This window comes from Dufourea novaeangliae, unplaced genomic scaffold, assembly GCF_001272555.1.
Source record: "Dufourea novaeangliae isolate 0120121106 unplaced genomic scaffold, ASM127255v1 scaffold300, whole genome shotgun sequence".
In the NCBI taxonomy this organism is placed as follows: Eukaryota; Metazoa; Arthropoda; class Insecta; order Hymenoptera; family Halictidae; genus Dufourea; species Dufourea novaeangliae.
Window position 1 is genome coordinate 25468 of NW_015374184.1, and position 25673 is coordinate 51140.

The window sequence follows — 25673 nt, forward strand, 5'->3', positions numbered from 1 at the left end:
TACTATCCCCTCTCTCTCTATTTCACACTCGTCAGTTCATCACGGACGGCTCCTTGAAAGTTACTACACGTACCATGTGTCGTGTTCGTGAGTCCATATCGTCCGTCGAGTACTGCCTTCCGTCGATTTACAAACTAATCGGCACGTAATAAGCATTTTTCATTACTACTTTCCCGTTTTGTTACTAATGTGACTAGCTCAATTTTGACTCACTATTGTGTCTGTTCACGTCGTGTCGATGAACGAACCATCTCAATCGTGCTGTCAAAGGTAAACATTTCTATACAGTTGAATCACAAGCAACGCTATTATGGCACACCGAGCGGGATTTAGTACGTGGAAAATAACAAAATAGACAGCACTCGATCAGACACAACTTTCTTCCTCCTTCTCGATTATGAGTGCGGTGAGAAGAGGACAGAAAGAAAGATCGGGGAGTAATGAACTTCGTGTACAGGATCTCTCAATCTCTGTACACGTTTGTAGTTAATGAACGTTAGTCTTGTCTCTCTTCATTGTTTTTTCTTAAGTCTGTCCGTTGTGTTAATTCACGTGGGCGCGTGAACGAAGTCCCAAATAGCGTTACGATCGCGCGTCACATCCTCGAATCACGAGTCGTGCCTATGAATTCTGTTACGCCTATTCCCGCTCTTTCGTCGTTTTCTTTTCGTGTCTCTGGTGAACGCTACGTTGCCAGGATCGTCAGCTAATTGTGGATATCTGTGAACACTGTGTATATCCACACCCTCATAGCCATTGACAGTACCCCGATTAATCAATTCATCCTTCTCTTCTTTTGACCAGTCTCCCCTACCCTGGAAGCCAGACATTACGAGCTGCTTTTCAATTTCCCAAGCTCTCTCGACTGCCCTCTTGTGAGCATGTTTCAATATCCTGTGTCTTTCCTGTTCTGGGTCAGCTCCGTATTTAATTACAACTGCAGCGTCTGGATTATGCAGCCTTAGTTCCTTCCAAGTCCCAGATCCATGTTCTGTAGTCTCGTGTGTAGACACATTGAACATACCCCCCAGTCGACGCAGCTCCTCCATATCATCACGGATCTTCAGAGCGTTGTCCTTTACAAAATAGAACACATCTTGGTCGTGTACACTGAAGTGAAGGGGCAGGAAGTATGAATTATTAAACACCGAGGTGACAACATCTTGAACGACGCTGTTGACGCCATCGACTACGCTGACAAGTGCTCGACCATCGACTCTGGATACCAGAATACCTTCCCCGAAGACAGCACGGCGGTGAGCCACCCGAGGAAGAAGATTTCTCGTCTTGGGCTCTAGTTTCAGTAATGGCTTGGGAACAAATCCTAGATCTGAAAATTTCTGATGTACGCGGTCTACAATGCATTGTAGACCAGACATCACTCCAAAGTCTGGCGTCAACTGTGGAGACGTGATTGTAGCGCTTGGTTGATACACCATTCGCTTCACGTACTCTGAACCGAGCATGGCGGAGATGTCATAGCCGTAGAGCTTCAACCAACTACCCAGATCAGTCATGTATTCAACGTTCTGTTTGAAATTAATTGGATCGTTATTACGGAAACGGTAAATGAAGATATCTGTTGGAGTGGTTAGTTCATTTGCCATTTGCTCCCAAGCTGGCGTCATCCATTGGCCAACCGTGGTGTCGTAGAGTCTCTTGTTTAAATAGACTAGTTTGGTATTTGGGTCTAGGAGACTTCCGTGGAAGTCGACGGGCAGGTAGAAGTCCGGATTGGTGTCTTTGATGATTTTGCCGAACGGTGTTCGTCTCATTTCTTTGATCAGATTTCCATTCGTGTCGAACAACGCCAGTGGTGAACCGTTCTGATCCGTCGCAACGTAGAATCTCTGCTCTGACGTCTCCACTGTCATCAAGAAATTGCGGGAATCGTAGAGGAACCTAAAGGTCTTTGCTGCTTTAGGGAAGTGAACGTGCGTGATCAGATCCGGTGTTTTCGGATTGGTGTAGAAGAACTGCGTGATGTTCTCACGATCGTCATTCCAAGCCACCAACCGTCCACGGTTGTCGTAAAAGTACCATATTTGAAACTTTTTGTGTTCTGACGCGTGGATCAATTGTCCGCGTGAATTGTACCTACAGCATGAAACAATAAAAATTGTAATAATGTATCAGAAACAATGATTGTTGTTTAACATATATAAATAAAACTTAAAACCAACCTGTACTTGTGTTCTCCACGAATAACAACGAAGCCTCGTCCATCGTAGGAATTAAACTCAACGTCGCCATATTGAACGACACGATCTCCACTGTCGTAGCCCAGTGCAATTTTTTCATTATGCTCTGTTACACCAATCACATTACCATTTTCATCATACGCATACTGCCAGTTGTTTTCAGTATCTGCAACTTCGAGTACATGGCCGTCCGCATTATACGTTATCCTCTCCAGCTTGGAATCCTTTCCAATCATCAATTTCCTCATCTTGATACGGTTTCGGTTGTCGTATTCAAGTTCCATACGGAACACGTCCAGCGTTCGAATGTTCATCAATACAGTTTCCACTCGACCATGCTTGTCATAGTCCGTCACAGTATAGAATTGTTTACTGCTGTCCTGCATAACCGATCTATTAAATAGGTTTCGGTAGATTCTCAAATCACCAACGCCTTCTAGTATTCCTAGATTTTGGTTGTACTTGAGTCTTAATTGTGGAAGTTGTTTGCCATTGATGTCCACCTCGATGCCAGATATTCGCGCGTTACCATCGTACTGGTAACGATAACGTGCATTGTCTAAGCCACTCTTGCTGCCAAACTTTATCTTCTCATCTTTGACGATACCCGCGTGATACTTGTACTCGATCCGCATTTCAAAGTTCGGTTCGTTGATGTCTATACTGTGGACAAGGCTTGTTGTTTCTTGATACGTATAGTGGATCGAAGATAGTCCTGGAACATTGTATACAATAATAAATGTCAAATAAAAGGGCAAGTAAGCAGTCAGTAATTCAACTACCATGGACTGTTTCACTAAAGAAAAGCCCTGAGATCACATCACTGAGATGAGAACAAGGACTGGTGATATTGCTCTTCGATCTCATTGAAGTACATAATATGAGATAGAGTAGGATAATCGGCCGACCATAATTGTCGAGCGTGTGATTCGATTACTTGGAACGAAACGCATCACCGTCTTTAACTATTCATTACGAAGGTAACTTTTATAGTCCCATTGTAAAATTTACCGTACCTTTAGGTCAAATATCAAAGAATGCGTTTGCTGGTGTAGCAAGCGCCTGTGCGAGAGGCTGTCGTGCCGAAGGGCGAAAAGAGACAAACAGTGGCATTGAAAACGCGACAACGTCGCTCGAAATATGTACGCAGCTCGCGTTGCATCCCCACCAAGCCACGCGCCGAGGCACGGAAACCGCTCAGGGCTTTTCTATAGTGACACAGACCATAAACAGATAACTGTACTCACCAGCAAGTGTTGTTTCCAATTTTCCAGTATGATCATAGACGTATGCAACCTTGCCACTCTGATGAGGATATACCTTAGCCAAAATCTGTCCATCATCGTTATACAACATTTCATACGGATGTCTGTTCATTGGTGAATAATACTGGTACTTATAAAATCCTAGGGAAGTCTGCAACGAGAAGGCATGAATGTGTCCTCGTGGAGTGGTCAGTGATTGCAACGCTCCAGCCTCGTCATATTGCAATAAATAGTCACTTCCCCTTGGTGTTGTCACCTTCAATGGAAGACTGCTGAACATATCCTTAAACGCGTAAATCATCGACGTACCGTCACTGTACTTAATTTCGTACAATCGACCAGCTCTATCGAAGCCGTAGGTCTCGCTGATATCTCCCCAGGCCCAACTGGTGAGTCTACTGAATCGATCATATTCCAATTCCACGTCTGCGAAAATTCCATTTCTTGGACCCCATTTAATTGGTCTTGCTGTTCTGTCGTAGGTAACATTCAAGAGTTCCACGTCCTCCATGAAAACAGCGACACTATTGGTTTCCCTGTCATACTCGAGAGAAAGAAGAATATCTCCATTGACACGAAGTTTTCTACCAACTTGCGCGACAGACTTGGAATTTCCTCTGTTTTTGCTGCTCTGAAGTCTACGGAGGAAATATCGCCATTCGAACCTGTTCGCTAGGTCTCCGGCAATCTCTGTTTTTTGCTTAGCTGGTACCGGATAACTTTCTCCTAATAGAGGATCGATTTCAGCTAGCACAGAGTATGGCAAAGTATCCGTGCTAATTGTGTGAGCCCACGGTGTCATCTGACCAACGGAACCATCAGCTAAAACTGTGGTTCTCTGTTCAGCCTCTCCTACTTTTGTAACAACTGATGATCCTTTGATTAACATCGAAATTGGTTTCCTATTATTTTGTCCAACCTTAACTACTGCTCCCTTTAGGCTGAGATCAAAAGTCAGACTGATCACCTTTCCTGTTGGAGTGACTCCACTAGTTAATCTACCGAATTCGTCGTAATTGTACACGTAGCTTCTGCCAGTGCTATCTAATTTAGTTTTTAACAGGCCAGTCGGCCCATGATAATCAAATGTGACATTGTAATTATCTGGTGAACTGAATTCATGAAGCATCTTCATTCTGGACATTCTAAGTCTACACTTTTGCCCCTTTGTGTTCTCGATCGAGTTTACCTGACCACTGTAGTCTCTCAGTAGGAATACTTTGTTTCCAGTTGCGTCTGCAACCGTGCTAAGCTTGCCATTACTAGTATTTACATTGTACGCGAACTGGTAAACAGTCTCTCCGGTGAAGATGTTCCTGGTAGCCACATGCTGGCCAAATCTATTGAACACATAGATTTCTTGAGTATCCGGCGAGTAGATCTCGTATTCTCTAGCGCCGCTGGCGTCAGGAATACTAGCCATTACTGAACGGATTCTGTAATTCGCTTGATCACCAATATGAACTATGCCGTCTGGAGAAACAGCTACAGCGGATATAGTGTTGAATTTAGAGGTAGAAGCTAGGTAATGATCAGCTTCAAAGCAGTCGCAACCACGTTCCAAGCAGTTGCACTTGGACTCTGCGCCAGCGTAGGGGGAAATTTTACCATCAGTACCGATTACTCTCACCCGATTGATTCTCTGTGAGTCACTCTCTGCTATGTACAAATTCCCTGACGGTCCAAACGCGATACTCTGAGGCATAACCAGGGTAGCGTGTGTCGCAAGTTCAGTATCGAACGAGGAAGATGAAGAAGCACAGTGAAGTGGACGACCATCGACGACTTTCACGCGACCATCTGGGGCTAATTGAAGGACCATATGATCATCGATCATATGTAACGAGTTGTCCAAAGGATTGATTGCCAATTCCGTAGGCCAACGCAGGTGAACTTCTTCTACGTTCAGTGTGCCTTCGCAGGGAATTGGTTTCCAATGTGATTTGTGCATGTGATTGCCGATCACGGTGGTGATGATACCATCTCGGTCGACCATTCTGATGTTAGTGCCGTCGGCAAAGTAAAGAATGTTATCGGCTGAAACTGCGACACCTTTGGGATATGCAAGTTTAGCGTCTCTGGCTAATGCACCGTCACCACAGTGGGCCTCGTCACCCGGGAGACATCTTTCCCCGGAACCAACTACTGCTTCCCAGTTGTGATCGGGGTCGGTATAGTCGTTAGTGTCGCGGACTCGAATTATCTGGTGAGATTCCGGGTCGGAAATGTAGAGAGAACTATCTAGTGGACTTAAGGCGATGTGATAGCGATAGGACACTCTAGTTGCACTGAAAGAAGAAAATTAAGTGTTTAATAAAATTCTGAAAATAATAACTGTAATATGTTCTTTTTCAAACAAAAAAAAGCAGTCGTTATCTAAAAGCTACAAAAGTCTTAGTTGATTTAATAATTTAATAATAAAAACTTACTTGAGCCTAACAATGGTCTTAATAGTACCATCGACTAGGACCTTCCTTACAAGATTAAAATCACCGACAAAAATGGATCCATCAGGAGCGGTAGCAAGAGCCACAGGAGCAAGAAGTCGTTGTTTGGAAGCTTGTCCATCGCAGTCGTAACAATCCAGTGGTCTTTGATGTCCATCTCCCATGGTGGTAAGAATGACTCTAGGTTTCTGCTTCAAGTAGATATTGGAACCATCCCCCTTTTGCAAGATACCCTCGTGGAAGTTGTACCTGTGGTGAATGTCAAGATTCCAACCACCAACTTCAGAAATAGACATGTCGTGACCACTGAGTTTGGTCGTTTGTACGTCCCAGATGACGTCCTTGCAGTCGCTGTACTCGTAGCCTACCTTCACCATAGCCGTAGTGACACCATAAACTCGTTGTCTATAAACGTTCAATCTGTTCCATGCATAGGTGAACTTTATCACGGGATCTGCTTCAAAAGTTTTCTCGAACAAAATACCCTCGATGGTGATCCTCAAATGAATTAAATTGAGGGTGGGAGGTATTACTTCGGGAGTCAATTGCAGCTGTATCGTGGACAGATAACCGGCAGCTCTGGAGCTGTGGTAAACGAGATTTAATCCCGTGCCAGGAATTTGTAGACTTTCTTGAATCACTTGGGACTCTGCCAAAATGGCACTCTTGTCGGGACACGCACCCTGGAAGCCGTGTTTCCATGTCGCTAGGACTACCGGTTTCATCAGATCATAATCATGAGCAGCGCAGGCGTGTGGGACGGGCATTGGTTGTTTCTCTTCGGAGGTACTCATCACGATTTTGTCGATAATTACCACCTTGAATGAATAAAATTTTGTTAAATCACTTGCATTTTTAATATCTTCTACAGCGATCAAAGTGTTAATAGTAAAACTTTGCATGTGTATTCTTTAACTCTCCGTGACCGGTGCCGGAGTCATTTTTAACTCGAAGCGAGAGCGACACGCACTCAGTGACGAAGCTGTTTGTGTAAGTCGGGACGTGACCGACGTTTGTAATATTGTATGGCAGGGATGGGAAACAGGCAGCTAGCAACCTACTCTGTCGCCCTCTGATACCGGCCTCTTTTGACCTGCCATAGGGAAATGTTCCCCCTCTGTTTCTGCCGTGTATGATCACAATCGGCGCGCGGGACAGCACAGGGTCTAGAAGATGCGTACGCATGCTCCGACCGTAGCGTCACGCACGCCGATCCCCAATCACCACGCAGCGCAACTGAGTAGTGGGGGAACGGACTGAATGATGGTAAGGACCATCTCGTCCTTACCAACAAGATATTTGCCAGGCCTGTTATATGGAAACGGCCAGGCTGACACGCCGCAGAAGTATTGACTTACGTCATTGGCTCACTCCCAATTTCTTTTTCACTCGCTGTCCTTTTTTGACAGAAACAGACAACACGAATTAGTTCCTCCAAAAGAAGCAAGACGTGGCCGACGAGTAACAACATTTATTTCAGAAAAATCTGGTTTTTATTGTTTTTGTGGTGTCTCTTAACAAGAAAACAATAACAAACATGCTTCGACATCAATATTACTTCGTTGTCGTCGAATTGTATGCAATAGTTCTGATAATATAAATATACAATAATTATATTTTTTTTTTATAATTCATGTGGTTATTACTCTTTTGTATGTGGATAACGAAAATCCGAACACAATCCGAAATCGACTATGAGTTACATTCATAGTAGTAGATCGGTGAGTTTGTGTTAGTAGCCTATCGATGTGTCAGAATGACTCCGGCACTAATCTCCTCGTCCAGTACTCGGAGGGTTAAGTAGAACTAGAAAAAACTGTTACATACTTTGGAAATCTTTAGGTTCAGGAGCGAACAAAATTTTATTCGAACAGTTTATTTGCAAGTTTCATTCAATTGATCGATTTGTAATAACTTATTATTCATTTGAAATAAAAAAATATTTCATTATGCATCAGAATGCTTATTTTATCTTCAGCTTTTTTACATAAATGAACAATTTTCCCACATTTGATTGCCATCAACCTAATAGTAAATAGATTATTTAATATGATTTTACCTCATTCCATGGTACAAAGACAATGTGATTCTGTGGTTTGAAGGGTGACCTGCCAAACTGCAAGGTAACAGCACCACCACCATTTACTAGCAGATCGAACCAGCCATCGTCTCTCGTCAATGTAAACCCTTCCAATGGTGTACTGGTGCTAACTCGTACTCCCATTAAACCAGTACCAAGATGCGTGACAACGCGGCCACGAACAACGGCGGATCGGCTATCAGGATAAGATAATGTTAATTATCCAGTAAACACATCCCTGATGTGAACTAATATGATGAATAAATCTTTTACTGTGCTTATTCCTCGCTAAAGTATGAACGACTTTTACATCGTTTACAAGATTTAACAGCTTTTTCGGTCAACTAGATACTCATTTCATCACCACGCAATATGCAATTCTCAGTAATGCATAAAAAATCGTTTATTCTTAAGAAAAGATCATTTATCATTCGATATTCCGTAGATTGTTGTTTATAAATATTTAAGTCACATAGTAAAATTCCACTGGTCTGGTAAAAATTTTCCGATGGTGCAACAAAGAGCAAGAAAATACATATCACGTTGATTAATTATTCCTATCAAATAATAGACATGACTTAATGTGACAAAATCGATATTATATCAGGAAAAAGGCATTCTATTTGTTGTTCACTATTGACTCGAGTAAACGAGCGATGTTCGAAGCATCATAGTATTTGAGAGACAAACAGTGCTTTTCTCACTCTTGTGTATCTTTATTTCATGGATGAGCGAAGCATGTAGGGTTCTGGCCTTGTAAACGTCAGTACAGTCGCTCTGTACTTTAACAACAAAGCAACTTCTATTATCTAATCTAAGTACAATCTACGATAGTATTACGCTCCGGTCACAAGTCGTCTAAAAGTGTGTTCAAAGCAGGGCTTGAAACGGTTTCGAAAATAACTGTTTCAAACTCTTATATAAAAGTTCCGATTGAAAGAGTTACGAAGAACTTTTATTCTGAATAACTGTTACGAAGAACCTAAATTTCAAGCTATATAAGTTTCAGTTACAGTTCCTATATCCGCTCCCATATCAATATTATTTAGGTTCTATATCAGTTCTATAACAGTTATTTTTTTAGGTTATGTATCAGTTCTGAATATATTCTATTCTTACTGTTTCAAGAACCTACACCGAAATCATAACAGTTTTCAAGCCCTGGTTCAAAGTAAATCTCGTGGAACAAAAACACGCCGTCACGTCGGGTACCAACGGCAGTTTGATCGAATAGATCGATGAACTGGAAACGATTTCAAGTCTTGCAACGTCTCTTTATTCGTTCAACGTGATGCCGTCGTTTCGTTCGATCAATCGATATTCAGAGCGTATAGGAAACCGGGCTATGTCTCATTCTCAGAATGAATCCCTTTGTAGGATTTAATTGACATAATTGCAGTGCTAAAGAGGTGATTAAAAGTCGATAAGAACTAAACGTTTTCCAAATTTTAATACGTTGATATTGTCTTATTTGTTATGAACAACAATGCGTAATTCTTCGATATTTGCAGCAACTCCTTTTCAGTTATTTTTAATGACCACAAGTAAATATTGAATATTATTATATTTTTATCACATCTGAATGATATTCTTCATTGGATTATTTATTAAGTAATGCAATATTCCTTTTGATGTGTACATAAGCTGCACAGTAAGAAATTGTTCGTATCAATGTAATCAATCAATGAATTCAATAGTAAATATTTTGTAAAAATACAATTATAACAGCTCAGGCAGGTAACTCTGTTGAACACGAATTTTTATCTATAGTACATATGAGAGAATTATTCTATGACCCTTAGTATTTGAAAAACATAAGTTTTTGTCATAACACACGATTTTGGTAAAACAAGAGCTATTACGCGGAAACTAGAAATGCCAGAAAGTTTAATTTAGTCTTACTATATAGAGGGGAATTTCAGAAATGTGTATACAGTTATTAAATTTTGTCGTTCTGAATGGTTGGAGATGGTCATAAAAGTTCAAAAAAGAACGAATGTGTGTGCTTTCTATGCAATATTGTTTCATTTTTAAAAAGGTTCCTTATCTACCATGAATTTGCTACATAGTATCTTATTCTGTAAACATTCATGAAGAAGAAACCATCCAGAGAAAGTATTTCAATGGTTTTTAATTCGGACACGACGGAAATATCCGTCGGCAAAGTATACACGGTATTCTGCCGTGCTGCCGAATTAGGTTTTAATACATTTTCATTTAACTATTATTTACAAGTATGAATACAATTGGACAGAGTGGCGTTGTGATGTTGCTGACGTTCAGAAATAAACTGTGTCATCCCCTGTTTGGGACCAGTATTTAAAGGGGTTCCGGTTTGGAGGGGGTGAACGCTAAGTTTAAGGAATTTAGAAAAGGATGATCTAGGAAATAGGGATATGGCGTCCTTCGGAATCCGGATGAAAGCTTTCTCGGCGAACGGTCGGGTTCTTGAGGAGATTTGTATCGCCGATCGGTACATGGAAAAGGTATAAGTAATTTTTTCACGGAAAAAACGTCAAAAAATTTTTCATTTTTTTAAGCATAACACAGCTCATAAAAAAATCTGAAAAATTGCAAGGGTTATGAATATATATGTTACTAAAATTTCATTAAGCAATTCGAATTTGTTAGCATATTTTATGGTTCTTAATTTTCTCCAACTACAATTCTCAACAGAAAAATTGGAGACGATTCTGCAATAGGTGCTCCGGTATTTGCAATGTATTAGATTTTTTCACAATTTTTGCGTGTTTCTAAACAGAGAAATGTAGCGAAAACAATGTTTATGCATACGTTATGTCACGATACGAATTGTATGTTATTAAATATAGTCTGATTTATATCGGGTTTGGACTTATTTTCATCAGGAGAATCACCCACATTTATTCATAACATTTTTAAGAAAGTACACTGAAAGGAATAAAAGTTTAAATTTTTATTCATGCGTGATTCATTTTAAGTCCTTGAATCGGGTGATTCCTGGGATGATTTGAATCAACTTTTTCCTTGGCGCAAAAGTTTTCCGCAGCTTTGTTAACGAGATATTAACAAAAAAATCCCGACCAGTCTGAGCGCTAGGCTAGCGACAGAGCTTCCGCGGTAGCGATGGCTACGCGCTGCGGCTATACTACGAACAAGCAAGTCGGCATGCATTGAAGGAAACTGCGTAGAATAGCGAATGAAAAGGACGTAACAAATAAAATCGAACTTTTTGTCATCTTTTGTCTGTCGTTTAAAGTGACGTCTACGCAGTTTCTTTCGATGCATGTTGACTTGCTTGTTCGTAGTACAAGCGCAACGTGTAATTACCGCTATCACGGGAACTCAGCCAGCAAAATCGCGTTGTGATTCGTTGGGGTTTTTCGACAATATCTCGTTAACAAAGCCTCCAAGATCTTTTTCGCTAAGGAAAAAGTTGTTTCAAAGCATCCCAGGAATAGCCCTTTTCAAGAACTTATATCTATTTTGACACACCCTGTATAATGACGTGGCCGCAGATTAGATCATTAATCACCACGCCAGGACCCATATTTTCTACAAAATGCATTTATTCGAGGGGGTCAAATCTGGCATCCCTGCTCCACTATGGGACTCATTGGCAGATTGTCTTGTGACGGATATGTCGCACAGTGGTCCATAGAGGACCATAGTGGAGGAAACCCAAAAAATTAAGTTCGAGTGGTTGTTGTTCAGAAACAGCGTAGGACACTATTAGGCATCGTGTATGCCTAACTATGGCACTGCTCAATTGAGGCAAGCGAGCAGCGGTCGTATGGCGACAAAACACCGCGCACACGTTGCCGACGTATATTGTCTCAAACTGTTCGAATTAAATTATTTTCTTCTTGAGAAATGTCAACAAAATCCGATACTGTGTAGCAAGTTCGTGTTAGATAAAAAACGTCTCAATCCAAATGCAAAAATAGTGCGTGGAAGCTACGCACATTCGCGCTTTTTTAAACTGTTATGACCATTTGCAATTAAATAGAACCACAAAATTTAATTGGTGTATACATTAATATATTCATGAAACTCTCTTCTGTCTTCTAAGACGGAATTGGACTTCCTAGCCTTTTTAGCGCTCACATACTATATCATTTTTGTCCAAAATGGTATGTTTTCACAAAAAGTCACGTTTTTCGAAAACTGAGGGTGATAGAGCAATTATACTATCGAACTCGTGTTTGGAACGAGAAATTTCACATGGATCATCCAGTGAATACTGCAGACCAGAAAAAAATGTTTTAATTTGTTGGACAGTGTAAGCCAAATAAATAGTCTCAAAACGAAAGTTGCTATAATCACCCCTTAAATTCTGTGTTTGTCACTGCAACCTGTAAGTTATTCCCAATGAAGGGTATCACGATGAAGTCGCGTGAAACGCTCTGTTGCTCTCTAATTATAGACACAAATACCAAGGCATCACTGTAAACACGTCGTATCGTTTCTTCACCGACGAAGGACGACATCATACCGCCTCATTGACACGGAATAATCAATCGACGACAAATTGATATTAGTAATACACATACACATATACACGAATAACACAAAGTTAGAAGCATAACTCATAAGGCACGAAAGACAACGTAGGAATAATAAGGAAACTAAACCATGCAACGAGAAAGAGTGCAACAACGGTGAGGGAAGTCGTGTGTGTCTGTGTGTGTGTGCGCGCTCGCACACGCGTGTGAGGGTTCAATGAAGGTTGGTCGCATGCTGCGTTAGCTTTCGAGAAAGGTTCTCCAGTTTGTCGACAACTTTCGGTAGCGACCAAAGTGCCGGCAGTCGTGAAGAGGCTCTCTGTTTCGAATACAATTGAAAGAACGCGGGCAACCGGTTACAATTCAGATGCAGAATGTATTGTTACACACGGTACCAAATTTGCACAAACATGTGATGAAACAGCAGCAAGTATTAACCGTTTACACTCTAAAGGCGAACGGTATTCGCAACGGGGTTTTTTTTCTTTTTTTTTTACTTTAGTCGAATTTCATCGACATAGTGGTGTCCTTACCTTGTGTTGAAGTGATTCCAGAACATACTGACCGGGCAGCACGGATAAAACAGAGCCGAGTTAAAATGATGTGATCAAGAAATTAGACTGAAGAGAGAAAGAGAGAGGTAAAGATAAAGAGTCAGGTAGAAATAGAGATAGAGTGAAAGAAAGGTAGAAATAGAGTGAAAGTGAAATTGGAATAGAGAAAAGGGAGAGAGAGATGTATGCTCTCGATATCAATTATCCAATGAAGTGAAACAAATTGACAATACTACTGTGCAAAATATTCACGCACATTATAGGATACCACTTTCGGGTTAACAAGATAATAAATATTGATCTCTGTTTATTTATATTATTTAGCGTGACAAGAAATCGAAATACGGAAATGTAAACAAATTAGAGAATAAAATAAATAATAAGAGAAAAACTTTTCGCTATATCTAGATGTAATTATATTTTGTAAAGAAACGAAGATAATGCTTTGTGCTAATATGAAATTACATGATTTACGTGATTACCACAACCATTATTTTTGTCAGAGGCAATACAATTGAACTTCCTTATAATGATCTCTCTTTGACCCTGAAACGACATTTATACCTACAAAATGTCTAATACTTTAGTCACATGAATATATCTACAGTCCAGCTTTCTCTTCGTTATTCAATGGGTTATTGCATAAATTACAATAATTGACAGAAAATTTACACTTCAACGTGTAACAATGTGTTTCAAGACGATGTCAAGTGTTCAGGGATTTCAAACGACCCCGCGATATCGTTTTAGTGCTGAAAGATCAATTTGAAAGAGGATCGTGGGACAGGGAAATGTAAGAGTTCAGTTATACGGAAAAATTTTGGGAAAATGTAAATATCGAAAATCGTTGCGCGACAAGACGATTCCGTAGTCATTACTCCACCTCTAGTTGGTGTGATGGGTTCGAGGCTCGAACATAGAGTCATACATTCACGCAAGCACCACTCGGACGGACACGTGAGAAAGGAAGACGAATATATGGAGACTGTCGATTATATGTACATATATAGACATGGTGTCCCTAGTTATATGTTGCAATATTTTAAGGTGTGGTAAGGTAGCTTAAATGGGTTAAACAATATCCTGTATACCACGTCCGATTTGCTACTACAATGTGTTAATAAAAATGTGGGACAATTTCAGAAAGTGAATTCTTTATTATTGTGTATCGAAAAAACGGAAAGTGTTCGAACTGGCCGGAGTGTGGTAAAGTTGTAGAACCTTGACACCTACTCGTGTGCAAAATTTCAGCTCCATCGGATCATTTTTATTTTCGTAGTACTTGCTCCAAAGTTTCGAAATTTTTGTTTTGATAAAAAAGAAAATACAGTGGAATTCTCAGAAGGACTCTTGGAGTCTCTAAATGAAGAAAATAGTTCTGTTGGAACATATATGAACGAGTTCGGATAACAGGGTAGGGAGTATCGATTAGCCTCCCTTAAAAATATGCCCAGAAACAGTATTTTTCACTAAAATACACTAATTGATCAACAAATTGCAAAAGCTGATGTGGATCATTCGAAGATGCCTCAACTACGTTGCGATAAAATGGAAGAAGAAGCGATTCAGAACTCGTCAAGATGGTGGCTGCATCTCGAGTTATGCCCTTACTCATCCCAACTAACCAACCAATCACAAATTTTGTAAGTTGGTGTTGCTAGTTAGTGTCATCATTTACATTAATGCTTCCGGACTGACTTTTGGTGTGTAATGTTGGCATGATTTGCCTTATTGTTGTATTATGGACTACATTAGATACATTAGAAAGACCACGAAGAAAAAATGGCTCAGACACAAGCTCATTCTACCAACCAATTAAGTCACGTTACTGGTTTACCATAAAATTCACAGTAGAAACCTGGAACGTACGTGGTCAGTCAGACTCGATTACTTCATTTCATGCTTACGGAATGCGAAACGGAGCTAATTTATGGACATCTCAAGATTCCACCTGATAAGTCGATAAAAATGATCTAATAGAGCTGAGATTTTGCAACCCAGTTAGTGTCAAGGACCTACCACTTTATCGCACCATGATAAGTATGAAGTCACGCTTTCGGTTTTTCCGATACACACTATTCTAGATACTAAACTGACAGGGAGATGTATCTCTCAGATTTGCTTCAAACTCGTCTCATTTAGTATACACTATGCACAAACAAACTCTACAAAATCGCACTTTTTCAGGAAAATGTGCGCCATTTTGTTCCTAATCAATATTTCGAAAAACCCCACGTTCAAGGACAAGATTGGTTCTTCCATTACATAAATCTTACTGAATGTTTAATTTCAGATGAACCGTTACGAAGTTACAGTGATCACGGCAGACCACTTTTTGTGAAAAGACATCCGGCAGATCGCTCACCATTTATTTACTAATAAATATTTGTAAATCAAAAAATTACCTTATAATCTAGAAACTGCAATCTTTAAATCACAAACACATTTTTTAAAATAGGTCTTATAGTTTTTGAGAAAAAAATTCCCAGAAAACACTCTTTTTTCGGCCTCCTGACTGAGCATAACCCCTTAATCGACTCGGCTATATCGCTTTTGTCTTCAGTGTTTCAAATTATGTCCCATCGTGCCCTCTAAAATGTTTATTGTGAATTTTCTCAACAACGAAGGCCTATGTGGAGGAACTTCACTAGGGTTTGTTTGTGCATAGTCTATACTTTAAGTACCAATTTTGAGAGATACATTTAGAATTCCGTCCTTGTGATTCGAAAATCTAGAATTATTATATTGCTTCCGAAGCTTCGTTTCCGAGTTATTAGCAGTTAAACAAACTCGATTTAGCAGTTAACACTAGGTTTACGGGACGCGTCATTTTGACGCATTTCGAATGCTTTCTAACCTCGAAATTCTCTATGTGGTATACCTATCTCTATAGCTATGCATTAATTTCAGAGATCATAAATTGTGTATTATATAAAATAAGTTGTTTTTTAAAGAAAATCTGCGGGTTCGTTGATGCGTGCCGTGGAGATACCTACACGATAAGTGCCCGTAAACCTAGTGTTAACGATCAGCTGAGCGGTGAGCTACATGTACGCGCAAACACAGTCAAGAAGTCATTAACTGCTAAGTCGAGTTTGTTTAACTGCTAAGACCTCGGAAATAGGGGCTTCAGATTGCAAAACGGTAAAGAACTTTTCGATTCGTATTTGCATGGAGAATATCCATGTTGCGGATTGTCCCATCTTTTTGGGATACCCTGTATATATAATCACAAAATGTAATCTACCAATCTGCAGCACCTGCAACTGTCAAACCACCGTCAGAGACATCTTCTTAATTGCCCCAAATACAACTACCCCCGCAACAAATACTTACATCAAATAAACTTAAAGTGGAAGCCTTTGTAAAAAAAATCAAATTTCAAAGGTTTTTCTATATTCTGTTAAATATATCGTTATTAAGTAAAATCTAACTTGCAAATCCTTGTTTTCCTTGCACTGTCGTTGATAATAACCACAATGTACAGTTGATACGACGTTAAAACATACTTTTAAAAAAAGCTGTCGATTGGATGAGGTACGAAAATCTATACCACTGAACTTGACTGTTTGCGCACACATGTTACAATCGCCAAAGAAGACAGTGAGTGAAAAATAAAGAAGGACTGGGTATCGGTGAGATAACATGAATGCAAGGCAGAAACTTTTTAATTTTTGATTCTCTGTTAATGAAAATAATATCAACATATTGATGCGATTTTTCTAATTAAAATAATACCAAACACGATCATTTGGATCATATTTACTTATACAATAATTGTTAAAAATGCATTGCCTTTAATTATAGCTTCTGCTGAATTAAAACTGAGAAAATAACTTTACGTACACAGCAAACAAATAGTTCAAAAGAACGATCGTTTATGATTAAATTGAAAGAAAAATTAAGTTCGTATCTTTAATAGTTGCGGAGATAAAAATGATTTTGTAAAGGTAATTTCCGTAAAAATAGGTGAAAATTGCCAAATTTGAGGGTCTGTATCTTTTACACAATTTTGAAATCAGCGAAATGATGACTTAAAATCACCATCCCCTATTCTCATGTGGACTATAGCATATTTTAATTTCATCAAAATCCCAGACATCGTGTACAAAAGTGATCTGCTTAAAAATAAAGAAAGATACCTATTACAATTTTAATCAGAGATATCTCATAAATGTATTAATATTGTTCACATTATGAAAGAAACAAAAATAAGAAAGTTTCATCGTTACATTAGTGTTGTCTCATTGACACGCAGGCGTTTAAACCTTTGTCGCTGCCTCGACGCTCAGTCTCTCTTTCTTCTTCGTTCACTGTACTTTTCTGTGACGTCGCCGCCGGTAATAATATACAAAAGCAAGTTGCCGTGGCTCGGCTCCAAGTTTATGTAGCGTTGAAATCGCACAAGGTTCCGAGTTTTGCGCGCACAAGAAATTTATACCGTATACAGTGTATCTGCAAGATTTGAGGATCGTGATTACTCATTTGAAACCATTATTGTACTACAAATGAAGCAACTATGCATGTATGTATACTTGCATCCACGCTAGGGATAGCGACTTCAAGCATTTCCCTTGAAGAGTGTCAGATATGAGGCGTGTTTTTTAAGTAAGGTCCGTTTTAAAATTACATAGCACCTTTTTCTAATTCCTTAACTAGTTGGCGACTATTTAGTCTTACAATTAGTCAGATTCCCACTTATTACCAGATGTCAATAATTTACGACTGCTGTAATAAATAATCCCACCAACTGTGATATTCGTGCTGTTATCCGATTTTTGCCAGGAAAACACAATAGTGCATAAAAGTTAGACGTGCTATTTAAAACTAATGACGTGGTTTACTGTTCGGTGGGATTATACTTTTGCACGATGACACTCGACCTCACACTGCAGCTCGAATTATTCAAATGTTAGAACAATGTCGTTGGGAAATTTTAACCGTCCACCCTATAGGCCCAATCTTGCACAAAATGACTACCACTTATTTTTGTATTTAAAAAAATGACTGGCATCGAGCGGTTTGAAAATAATATGGTGCAAGACACTGCTAGTGAAATCAACAAACTAGCGACATGATATCAAAAATGGCTATATGGAAAAATAACACAAATATGTAGATATTTTTTAGCTAAAATAAATCATTTATATTTTCTACGATTTTCTTTATCTTCGAACGGACCTTACTTCAAAAACTGGCCTAGTACTTATTTAAATGCAAATGGAATGTAGCTCGGAAACATGGTCATATCAGACATATTTTGAAATTAACTTTTTCTTGTTATTTTTTTGCCTTTAATCCTCTACTGCAATATTTCCCACATATTAAGAAACACCTTGTATATATCGATAAGATCAGTACTATAAGAAGTATAGCAATAAAGACAAAGAAGGAGAGAATGATGGTGATATATGTAGAAATAGGAACAGGGGTTCAGTGCAGAGCACACGCTCACGCACACGTACGTACAAACATATGTAGAAAACTATGGGGATGTGATTTCACACGGGTCACAACAACGCAGAGAATATATCATATTTATGTATACGTCTTTGTGTCTTGTATATCGTGTACGGACGATATGTACATGATGGTTCGTGAAAGGTGGTTATTGTTTCTTAATTCATCTGTAATGAAAAATGTATGAAGCTGTCCCATTTGATTTTATTATTAACTATAAAATAATTTTGGTTGTTAATTTTCTATTGCAATTTTTTTATACAACAAGAACAGACACTTAAAGTCTTCTTTATTTCCACTTTTAATCAAAATAAAATAATTAACGCAGCATAAAAATAGGATAGACATTCAATGCATTTTATCTTACAGTTTTTAATTATTTTTTAGAATAAATTCACCCTCAAGTACGTCATATTTCACGGATCAGCCTGTACAGATGTATATGCATGTGTCTTGTACGCGTCGGGTAAGCTAAAGATTATCGGGTCCCTTAGGTTTCGCATGCTTTTTCATATTTTAACGCGTTAGAGAACGAATGTGAAAAAACGACCCGAACAATTTACGAACACAACAGACCACCAATATTCTTTAATAATCTTTAGCTGTCCTACAAGGTATACATTTTTTCATATTTATATCGTTTGTAATGGTCATGTGTCGTGTGTCTGTTATTACCGAGTTTCTGTTTCTGTAACGAACTATGTCTGGTTTAATACACGTAAAAAGACTGCACGTAACATCAAACTTGAGACGGACATATGTTTCAGACAGCATAGATCCTGTGGATCGTTTGTCGTCATGATTGTTTTCAGCGAGTACCACGGTATCAATATCGATCAATGCAGAACAAGATCGTTCGCGTAGGTGGATCGCACGTATGCGAACCGTGCTGTCGACATACATATAACTCACCTTTCGTTGAAGGTTTCTTGACGGGCGTAGTTCTGTAGGCTGCCCTCGTCGATTAAAAATTTCATTCTCTCGAAGAAAGAAGCGGTGATGGCTGGTGGCTGCTTTCGCAGAAGTATATCAATTGGCTTTGGAGCCGACACGCAAAGCTGACTACTACGACATATATGATTCAAGCAACATTCCGGATCCGCGCAATCGATGAGACCGTCTGGAAATTATATTACAGACGAGTTAAGATGGCTTGTTAACAGAAGGAATCGTTGTTTATTGAATTCCTTGGATTAGATTTATTATAGGTTTGAACATAATTATTTATTATTTACCGACTCTTTATGTAACGATAACTATTTTCTTTCGAAGTTTGTTTAATTAAAGTATAGTTTATTAGAGGCAGAATTTTGAATGAAAATTTAAACCAGTTAAATATGTGGAGATTTCGTGTGTTTCTGTTTAAAACAACGAAGCGTTACTATCCGGTAGTTTTATACTCAGGCTTAGTAATATTTAAAGCGAAATAGACTTCTTTTCTAAATGATTAAAAAACGTAGTTATCTCTAAACTTGAAGGACATAGAGTTGCATTGTCGAAAGTTATCCAACGTTTAATTAAATGAACTTGTCAAGGTCATATGAAGGTCATCTTGACTTCAATCAACACCATGTTTATGTTTACATTTATAATTCACTTAACCTTCCAGCGGTCGAGCACGTACATTATGTGCATGTGAACCAATTTTATGGAGGTAATGCAAGTAAATCCTCGTCTAACAGTTTCTGTGCTCTTGGGTATATTTTTAGTCTTATTTTGTCTTCCAAAATGTCTTATTATAATTTAATTAAAATTAAACACTAAGGGTGTGTAAGTGTTAACACGCACAAACGCTATTGCTCTGCCAGTTTCTCAATTGCAATTACAGCAGCTAACTCACCGTGTTAAACATTAGAATAGATTTATTAATTACTCACAAAAAGTACACTCGGCGTGTAAGGTATTCGTGATATTTTCCCGATCATAAACTAAGAACTCGTCACACAACAGGCTTTGTGCACCAAAATACACTACTTCTGTAATAATTTGGAAATCAACGACAGAAATTGCCAATATAAGGCATAGAATAAACATTTCTATATGAAAAACTTCCTTTATATACTGGTTGTTTAACGATAAAAAGGCAAATTGTTTCTGCTATAATAAAAACAAGCACGCTCGCTGGAAGGTTAAATCCATAACAGCTAATTTACAAAATTGTTAGTAATCTCTGTTCCATCGTTTCTGCTATCCTTACTTTTAATATTCCAATGTTGTTCGTTTAATAATAAATATATACTCTAATGCGAAGAAATTTATAGGTATGTTCTAATATCTGCAGGGCATAATCTGTCTTCAATAGAAAGTTTGTGTGTGAAATCCAATTACTATTTCCCTTCTATTCTGTACCTTTGTCATTATCTCTTCCATCGTTGCAATTCTGCTCAAGAAGCACATTACAATCCTTGCCATCCCAGCCGTCGTAGCATCGGCACTCCCACTGACCATCGCTGCGGACTCTGCATTGGCCGTGACCGGAACAAGAATTCGGGCAACCTTCCATGGTACAGTGTTTACCATTCCAACCGGTTACGCATAAGCAGGTTCCGTTTTTGCATTGGCCATGCTCGTTGCATCGTGGATCACACTGCTTCAGGTTACACAATTCACCGGACCATCCTGGGAGGCAGTCACAAGCGTTATCCACGCAGTGACCATGTGGACCACAGTCCAGATCACATAATTCTGGAAAAAGGAGAACGAATCTTGTGTTTCATATTTCAATCATCTTGAGTTATATTTTTATACATGTTAGTTGTTGCCAACACACATACAGATCAAAGAAAAAGTTGTGAGTTTTTTACTGACAAATTAGAATAAAATTAACGAACAATGAGAACTGTTATTAATAACGAAATGGATGTAAAAATAAAATGAAGTGGTTATGGAAAGAAAACAAGTATTGGTGTTATACCAGAAAACAGGAAATTATGTAACAGTGAATAATTCAATGCAACGATATTTCCGTCACTAATACTAATATTTATAATGTCAGATTTATAATGCACATAAAGCATTTATTGTCATTGTATTTTTATTAGGTTGTCCAGAAAGTTCGTGTGGTTCAATAAGAATGTTTTATTTATCGTAGTGCGCGATGCCAGGTTTGTTTAGTCTCATGCACCCTCTTTCAGGGCAGCTCCCATTCTAGAAACCCTATCATAAATTCTCCAACGATCCATGAGCGACGGTACATCCGCCTCCGACTCCACGTGAAACACGTTGACGCTAACATGTACATGCATCATAACTTGAACGGATGTAGGAAGAATTGCAAAAGAGCAGTAGCATTGATAACTGTAATTGTTTGTGGAAGATAACGCGAGAATATATAGGGTCATTCCACGCGAAATCGGATACTTTTCGAAGTCATATTTCGGATTTTGTTGACACTTGGATATGTTATAGTCTTTAGTGATATATAAACGTACCTCGAAGGATTTATGAAAATTTTTTAAATTGTTGATTTTACACCTGTTTGAAATATAGTGTCAACGTTTCTTCTATAAAAAATAAATTATAACTGTTAAAGTAACAAATTAATCAAAATGAGCTTTGTGGGTGCTCATAATGGAAACATAAGAGTACCTAATAAATATTATTTCAGTTAGAAGAAAATATTTTTTGCAATTGTTTTGAAGACATACAATTTTATTAATAATAACATAAATAGTCGAAATTCTGATAGTACAGAAGATAGTAAAGAGGATCATTACCTTTCGAACAATCATCACCAGACCACATCGGTTCGCATAGACATGTCTGAGTCTCGAGGTCGAAGTTGCCATGTCCGCTGCAGTCCGGAAGACACTGTAATGCTTCTTTGTCCATTTGACTGCAATCAGCTCCTTTCCACCCTTTTTTACAGATACACGTACCCTCCGCGCAGAAACCGTGTCCTGAGCAGGTAGGATGCGGACAGTCCACTTCCTCGCAATATTTTCCTTTGTATCCACGCACGCAATTGCACTTTCCATTGGTACAGTGACCGTGCCCGTTACAATCAGGTACTTCACACTCGTCATGTCGCAACGAACATTCTTTTCCTTTCCAACCAGGGTTACATTGGCACTCTCCGTTTATGTATTCTCCTAAAATGGGAACGAAACAATTGGTTGAAGTATGTACTGATAAATAAGAGTAGTAAACATAATAATGTTAATGTAACTGTAACGGATCGTAAGCATTAGTAGTTTAAAAATGTTGAAACAGTTGTGCTATATGGTAAGAAGAATAAAGTGTGATTACATACGTGGCAAGTATTTAAGAAATTATTTAAACATTTAGAAACACTGTACCAAGTCTCTATAAACATACACTCACTGACAAGAGTTAAGAAATAAAATAATCGCTTGAGAATTATTCTATACTATCATCCCTCCGTGGCTTCGCTCGCGTGGAATTAGGGCCAGGACATTTCTTAATTGTCCAGCCACTGATGATGTAGCGTAATGGTATTGTTTTTATATGCAACGTCACGTATAACGTATTATTTAATTTTTTATTGTATACTATCAACATTTTTTAATATGTAATAGTCTATGTCCATTGGGAAGGTATTAACTCAGCTAATTAGCTGTTGGATGGTCAAAGAATCATTGACATTGGTACAATAGTTCCTGAGATTACTTCATACAAATAAACAAACTTTTCTGCTTTATAATATTAATAATATACTAACAGAACTCGGGAAAAATATGTTGCAAATATGTAGTAAAACTCGGTATATAGCGTCCCTCGTCTCGACTTCGCCCGAGACATTAGCGTAACTGATTCTTGATTATTAGAATTATCTTTTAAGAAAATTAATTAAGTTGAAAAAAAAGCAGCAGTGCATGATGTTGACAGATTCAATCGCACTCGAGATATACGTAGTAACACTCAAAGAGACTACGGATAAATACACAAATGCAATTTATAACCCGACGATCATTCTAACATATACATATAGGATATAACAAAAATGTTGGAGGACCCGGAAATGGGAAACTCGTGAGGTAATTTGAAATAAGTTTTTCCTTAGCAAAAATGTTATCCGAGACTTTGTTAACGAGATATTAACAAAAACCCCCCGACCAATCAGGGCGCGAATCTGCCGGCCAAATCCCAGCTGTAACGTTGGTCACCCATCGCAGCGCACAGCCAACGTTACCACGGGAACACGGCCGGCAGACTCGCGCTCTAATTGGTCGGGGTTTTTCGTTAAAATCTCGTCAACAAAGCCTCGGATAACATTTTTGCTAAGGAAAAACTTGTTTCAAATCACCTCACGAGTCTCCTATTTCCGGAACCTCCAACATTTTTGTTACACCCTGTATATACAGGGTGGTGTAATAACTTGTTACCGACACAGTCGTAATCGTGAAAATACATACATATGAATTAATTTCTACAAATTAATAAAACTTTTCTAAAAACCTGATCGATGTATGTCACTTTGGTCATTGTAACTTCTGTCGCCTGAGGGATGTTTTATATTCTAATTTTGTTATTTTTAAGAATTTGGATATCAAGCCCAGATAGCACATGACGCCTTAAAGACGCTTATTTTACGGCGATTTTAGGTCTAAGGCGTCTTTAAGCCGTCTTCAAGGCGTCATGTACTACCTGTGAGAAAGAGTGATCGGAGTAGGTTTAGGCTAGTTCAGTTGGCGTGGAGGGGGTTTGGGGGAGGGGCGTGGCCCCTCAGACGACTTTCTACGCTGTCCGAAGTATGCCTAACACGGTGATTATTTTCAAAGGTTCGCTCACTATAATAAATTACGTTGATAAGGTAGGGAATGATACTCAAATGGTAAAAAACTTTTTTTCGAATCGCCAAAAATCCTTCTCGCAGTCATCATTTTTGTCTAGAAACAACCTATTTTGAAAATTTCATCCAATTCGGAGCATGGGGTTTTTTGGAAGTTTAGCCAATATTATCTCTTTATGCTATAGAATTTTTAATTCCAACCTATGTATCTCAGAAGATAAAAAGTACATAGTAATTCATAAACGATTATTTTGTATCGTAATATTTGTCAGTAAGTGTATGTCCCACTTGAACTTTCTTTTTAATTGTAGCAATATTACGTTGCAGTATGATAAATATCTCCTATGTGCAATTTTGTTAAATATTCTGCCAACATTATTTGATAGCATAAGATATTAAAACTTCCATCGTGATGCGATCACTTTGAACAGCTATCATAAAGCTTTTTGAATAGATGAACGTTATTAAAGTACGTGTTTAAAATTCTCTACTCCGTTCATTGCGATTAACTTTAACTCACCACGCTGACTGCAGAGAACTGGGCAAACGCTCTCGCTGCAATCCTCACCCCCGAAACCAGGATTGCACTGGCAGTGACCCAGAAGACATTCACCCTTCCCGCGGCAACCATTTGGACAATTGTGTGTCATGTCTTCAGCAATTACAGCTATGAATGATACTTCCTGAGGATCTCCATCGTCGTTATACAGCGAGAGAAACCAATGGCCAGGTTCCATATAATGAATGACTTCTTTCTTGATTGAAGGCTACAGAAATGATGACCGGTGTATTTTAGAAGCACGTTCAGTCGTTTTTTCATATTTTCTCTTTAAGTTTCTTTAAAGGAAGGTTTTAAAAAATTCTAGAATATCACCACTATGCGAATTTATCTGCTTTATTTGTATAGAAAAATATATAGAGTATGAGAAATTTCTAATAGAACAGCAACTCAATTAATTAATTTAAAGAACTGAAGCAATTTTTAGAGAACAGTAGTGATGTATGGATACTCAAAATCACGGATACACGAGTATTTGGATTGAACCGGAAAAAATCGAGCGAACTTGGGCGGGCATCCACGACAAACGAATGCTCGGGCAGCCTGATGCTTTATGGTGGTACTATCTACCGTTGCAAAGGATGAAGCCTTCAAACCATAAACTTGGCTAGATTTGATATAGATTCAGGGCCTTGTCTCGCATAGACAGACCATGTGACCCTGCACACCATGCGGCTCTTAATAGTACTAATACGTGGGGATGTAATTAAGGAGGTAAACTCAAGTAACAAACTGAAAAAAAATCGATTTTTCTATTGTATTTGTTAATAGCTTAGGGTCTTCAGAATATATTTCCGTCTTTTACGGTGCCGAGCATCTGCGCACAATTACAGGGACAATACGAGAGTGAGGCGACCCCCAACTCCGGAAC

General features: G+C 38.7%; 1 protein-coding gene across 1 annotated transcript in view; it reads right to left on the reverse strand.

The window, feature by feature from the left end:
* Positions 1–541: 541 nt before the first annotated feature.
* LOC107192133 (teneurin-m) overlaps positions 542–25673 on the reverse strand; it is a 48553-nt gene continuing 23421 nt past the window's right edge. The window contains exons 7-16 of the mRNA XM_015581328.1: positions 24764–25010; positions 22208–22582; positions 20841–21176; positions 19404–19611; positions 13011–13037; positions 7973–8189; positions 5896–6731; positions 3449–5754; positions 2184–2916; positions 542–2097 (exon numbers count right to left, since the gene is read on the reverse strand). Of these exons, the coding sequence (XP_015436814.1) occupies positions 609–2097; positions 2184–2916; positions 3449–5754; positions 5896–6731; positions 7973–8189; positions 13011–13037; positions 19404–19611; positions 20841–21176; positions 22208–22582; positions 24764–25010 (6774 nt within the window). The 3' untranslated portion in view covers positions 542–608. The remainder of the gene's footprint in view (positions 2098–2183; positions 2917–3448; positions 5755–5895; positions 6732–7972; positions 8190–13010; positions 13038–19403; positions 19612–20840; positions 21177–22207; positions 22583–24763; positions 25011–25673) is intronic.